This window comes from Erinaceus europaeus, chromosome 14, assembly GCF_950295315.1.
Source record: "Erinaceus europaeus chromosome 14, mEriEur2.1, whole genome shotgun sequence".
NCBI lineage: Eukaryota > Metazoa > Chordata > Mammalia > Eulipotyphla > Erinaceidae > Erinaceus > Erinaceus europaeus.
In genome coordinates this window covers 100,046,848-100,051,838 of record NC_080175.1, presented here as the reverse complement: position 1 = coordinate 100,051,838, position 4,991 = coordinate 100,046,848, and the positions used below count along the sequence as shown (strand labels likewise).

The 4,991-nt window shown below is 48.4% G+C and overlaps 1 protein-coding gene across 3 annotated transcripts in view; it reads right to left on the bottom strand.

Annotated features, from left to right (window-relative positions):
• Nucleotides 1-1,247: 1,247 nt before the first annotated feature.
• LOC103125911 (cell cycle control protein 50C-like) overlaps nucleotides 1,248-4,991 on the bottom strand; it is a 22,818-nt gene continuing 19,074 nt past the window's right edge. Inside the window, exon 7 of one of the 3 annotated variants that reach the window (XM_060172181.1) lies at nucleotides 1,248-2,199. In XM_060172181.1, coding sequence (XP_060028164.1) covers nucleotides 2,027-2,199 — 173 coding nt within the window. In that variant the 3' untranslated portion in view covers nucleotides 1,248-2,026. The remainder of the gene's footprint in view (nucleotides 2,200-4,991) is intronic. The other 2 variants (XM_060172180.1, XM_007536759.3) reach the window with 2 other exon arrangements.

Sequence of the window (4,991 nt, the reverse complement as noted above, 5' to 3'; positions counted from 1 at the left end):
TTCTGGGGCCAGGTGGTAGCATAGCGGGTTAAGCGCACGTGGCGCAAAGTGCAAGGACCGGCATAAGGATCCCGGTTTGAGCCCCCAGCTCCCCGCCTGCAGGGGAGTCGCTTCCCAGGCGGTGAAGCAGGTCTGCAGGTGTCTGTCTTTCTCTCCCCTTCTCTGTCTTCCCCTCCTCTCTCCATTTCTCTCTGTCCTATCCAACAACAAACAACAGCAATAACAACAATGATAAACTATAAGGGCAACAAAAAGAAAGAAATGGCCTCCAGGAAGATTCATAATTCAGGCACTGAGCCCCAGCAATAACCCTGGAGGCAAAAAAAAAAAAAAAAAAAAAAAAGAATGGTGGTCCATCTTCTAGAGGGATAAAGAATAGGGAAGCTTCCAATGGAGGGGACAGGACACTGAGCTCTGGTGGTGGGAACTATACCCCTGTGATCTTACAATCTTGTTAATCATTATTAAGTCACTAACACAACATTTTAAAAAACTTTGTAATTGCTTCCATGGGGCCTATCCAGATATCTCGGATTACCCTCTTAATACCTGCAAAGCCTCCTTTAGTTTGTCAGGTAATATTACCAGTTGTGGGGATTCCAATGGTGGCATTTTAGGGGAAAGGAGCGTTGCTCTGATTGCCACATCCGGTTAAGAGAGGCTGATCACAGTGAAGGTTCTCACCTTGGAAGGACACCAGGAATTCAGTCGGTACCTGTGGCCATTTTGCTTTGGGGATGGGTAGGATATTAGGTGAGTACAGAAAGTTGCACCAAACACACGCTCTCATAGCTGCTAAAGTGTCGATACTATTAGAGAAACATCTCTAGTCCCGTGTGTGTGTAGATACGTCTCCTAGAAGACACACTGAGACCCTTACATATGGAGTCCTGAGCCAGAAGCAGGTGTCCACGACACGCTGGGCACTAAGGCCTCGTGCACTGAGTCATCATTAAAGTCTGCCCGTCTCTTGCCCTTATTCAGCTTTTGTAGTCCTTGCTTTGATGACTTTAGCTCTGGAGTGAGCAAGGGATGATTAGTCAACAATTTGTTCTGCTTTATATATTAACTCTTTTTTCAGCCAGATGCTACCATGATGCCAACCCCACCAGTGTGTCCTGGAGCTCCGCTTCCCCAGAGCCCTGCCCCACTAGGGAAAGAGAGAGACAGGCTGGGAGTGTGGATCCACCTGCCAACACCCATGTTCATCGGGGAAGCAATGACAGAAGCCAGACCTTCCACCTTCTGCATCCCACAATGACCCTGGGTCCATATTCCCAGAGGGATAAAGAATAGGAAAGCTATCAGGGGAGGGGATGGGATACGGAGTTCTGGTGGTGGGAATTGTGTGGAGTTGTGCCCCTCTTATCCTGTGGTTTTTGTCAGTGTTTCCTTTTTATAAATAAAAATTTAAAGAAACATTTTTTTGTTATCTTTATTTTTTGGATGGGGACAGCCAGAAATCCAGAGCGGAGACAGAGAGGCAGAGAGTCAGAGAGCCACCTGCAGCCCTGCTTCACCACTGGCCAAGCAACCCTGCAGGTGGGGACCAGGGGCTTGAACTTGGGTCCTTGCACTTGTAACATGTGTGCTCAAGCGTGTGTACCGCCACCCAGCCCCTCACTAACTCTTCTTGGTCTGTGGTGCTCCCCTGAGCAGTCAGTCACCTGCTTTCAGGGACAAAGGCTCCAAACACATATCCAAGGTTTAACATTCAAAAAGGATTTATTACGCCACTGCAAGGACATTGTACTGCACATAATCCCCCCCCTCCTCCTCCTCCTCTTTGCTGTCTCCTCCTCTCCTTTTCTGTGGAACTTTCATGAACCATCCACCTGGGACTGTACTTCTGTCACTTGCGCTCTCTGTGATGAAACAGCGGTCATGCCAAGTGCTGTGCTGCCCGAGATCTTGGTACTTCACGGGCCATTTCTGGTTCTTTGTTTCATTGCCTGTTTGGTTTTTTTTTTTTTTGTTTTTTTTTTTTGCTTCTTCTTTATGGGGTGACTTGCCGGCAGACGTGAGGTCAGATTCTTTTTTCCATCGTGACGTAAACCGCCATCATGGAAAAGAAGGCCAGCCATGTGACGGCTCCCGTCACTGTGTAGGCGAGACCCAGGAAGAGGCTACTGCCTCCACTCCACGTCAGGGTCGACAGAACCACCGATTTTTCTCCGTGGAACTTGGTGACTGGGAAGTCTAAGAAGACCTGTTAAAGATGTCTCAGAGCTTCCTGTTTAGCTCCGACTATCGTTAAGTACCCTAGGCTTCACTATCGCAAATGGTTAAATGTCTAAGTTAAAAATGGGTGACTGATCCATTTCTGATTTTTATCAGCATCACTTTATACTACGCTAGAATGAAATTCAGTGAAAACTAGTCTTCCCTGTACATTGTTTCAGTCTGTGACAGAGACTCTGACACAGAAATCTTAAAAATGTAAGGACAGCTAAATAATGGACTGATATATTTCATTTCCTTTGACAAACTCCAGGAAATGAAAAGAACACAGATTTTACAACAAACCTAAGTTTCTTCTTGCCTCCAAGGTTATTGCTAGGGCTCGGAGCCGGCACTACAAACCCACTGTTCCTGTGGCCATTTTTTCCATTTCATTGGATAGGACAGAGAGAAATTGAGAGAAGAGGGAAGAGAGAGTAGGAGACAGAAAGACAGACACACCTGCAGACCTGATTCACCACTTGTGAAGCGACCCCCCTGCAGGTGGGCCGTGGAAGCTCAAACCCAGATCCTTGTGTTTCGTACTGTGTGTGCTTAACCAGGTGTGCCACCACCTGGCCGCAAGTTTTTTTTCAGTGGCTCAGGAGACCCAGACAGAGTAAGCTCAAGTCCTTCACAGGCTAATAATTGGGAGAATTCTTCACTGGGAGCAAAGAACAGAAAATGATGAGGTAATGGAAAGACATGTTTGGTGGGAAATTAAAGGGTTTTGTAGAGACCAGCATCCCTCACGGCTGGGGACTTAAGTGTTTGAAGTGGTTTGCTATCGCTTAGCATTTTAATGAAGTCACTTTTGATTCTGCATGTGGCTTGAGGTTTTAAAACATCTGGTGCCTTTGGGAAACCAAACTAACAAACAGATAATTGTCTCCCACAGCAACAGCAACAACAGCAGCCACTCCCGGCAAAGCTCTTACAAGGCCTCAAGTCACTTGGCATGTTCTGTTTAAAGGCACAAGGAAACTTGCTGGCAAAGGCATTTTCCTTTACATCAAAATCCCTCTTCGATCAGAAGGGGTTATAAAAGCCAGAAGAGGGCAAGACAAGCGTTCACTTAGTGGTGACCTTTTTGGTCACTACCAGGCCACCCCATCCTCTGAGGTCCTAGCCAGGGTATCCTGGGATTGCCGCAGACATGCAATGGGCCTGGCCCTCTCACAGCCCCCTCACTTCCATCAGGAACATCATGATAAACCCTCCTGTGGCCTCCCCAGGACCTGCCCTCACTGCAGAGCAGCCATGGCGGGGACTCCCTACTCTCTGAAGGGAGGCTTGTCAGCCTGCTCTGCCCCTCGAGGAAGACGGGTCCTGAAGTGAGAGCAGCCTAGAATGTCCCAGCTGTGACCATGGACTGTGAGCTCAGACTGACAGGGACTCGGAGGCCACACAGGCTCCAGTGCTAAACAGGAATTGACATGGGCCCTGGGGCAGATCGATGGGGTTAACAGTTAATTTTAGTCACAGATTTTCTTCAAGATTATAAGCTACTCTCTGCCCTAATCCAACTTCATAATCCTATTCTCAACTCTGACACCATCTCCTCAGACAACTCCATGTTAGCTGTCAAACTCAAGTACAAACTACAAACGTCATAGGCCCCTAGGAACACACCTAAAATAGACTTCCTCACTTCTTTCCACCCTGAGATCCCTATTCTCATCTGTTTTATTCCCTTTTTTTGTTGTTGTTGTTCCTGTTCATTATTCATTTTTCCTGCTTTATATCTCACTGCATTTCAGACACCAAGTTTCAAACATTACTATGATTCCACCCTGACCTCCCTGGGCAGACGCTGTCACCATGTGTCCTGGAGCCTCCCCTCCCCAGAGCCCTGCCCCACTAGGGAAATACAGACAGACACAGGCTGGGGGTGTGGATCCACCTGCCAACACCCATGGCCAGCGGAGAAGCGACTACAGAAGCCGGAACTCCCACCTTCTGCTCCCCATAGAGAATTTGGGTCCCTGCTCCCAGAGAGGGAGAAATGATAGGGGATAATGACCGAGGGCTCTGAACTCAAGCTCTGTCAGGACCCTGAGAGAGAAGAGGAAATAAGAAATGACACTCAGAAGTAGTAATAGGTATAGGTGTGACTTAGAAAGGAGGAGAAGGTAGGACTGCAGGGAAAAATGATACGTGTAATTTTAAATAGTGAACCCGCATAGTCAGCCCATTCCTGGGACCTTGGGGAGCAGCTGCAGTTTCCAGTGGGGACCCAGAGCTCTGGTGGTGGGGACACGGGGATCACACTCCTGTGATCTTATGCTTTTGTAAATTAATATCAAATCACTAATTTAAAAACACCTTAAGCAGGTCTTTGGTTGCCATGGCTACGTAACTGTTTTTTTTTTTTTTTTTTTTTGCCTCCAGGGTTATCTTGGGCTTGGCACCAGCACCACTGTTCCTGGAGGCCAGTTTTTCCATTTTATTGGCTCGGACAGAGAGAAGTTGAGAGAGGAGGGGGAGATGGGGGGGAGACAAAGAGAGACACCTGCAGACCTGCTTCACCGCTTGTGAAGTGTCTCTTCTGCAGGTGGGGAGCCGGGGACTCGAACCCAGATCTTCGCGCTTAGTACTATGTGCGCATAACTGGGTGCGCCACCACCCAGCTCCGACTCCCCTGTGTTTGTTTCCTCAGTCCAGGCTGACCTCACGCAGAGGTGGTCGCCCAGCCTAGCACCTCTCTTTCTGTGGCCCCGGCTCACCCCTGCCCAGACAGCAGGCTTCTCCTCACTGTTTTACCCCCAGGC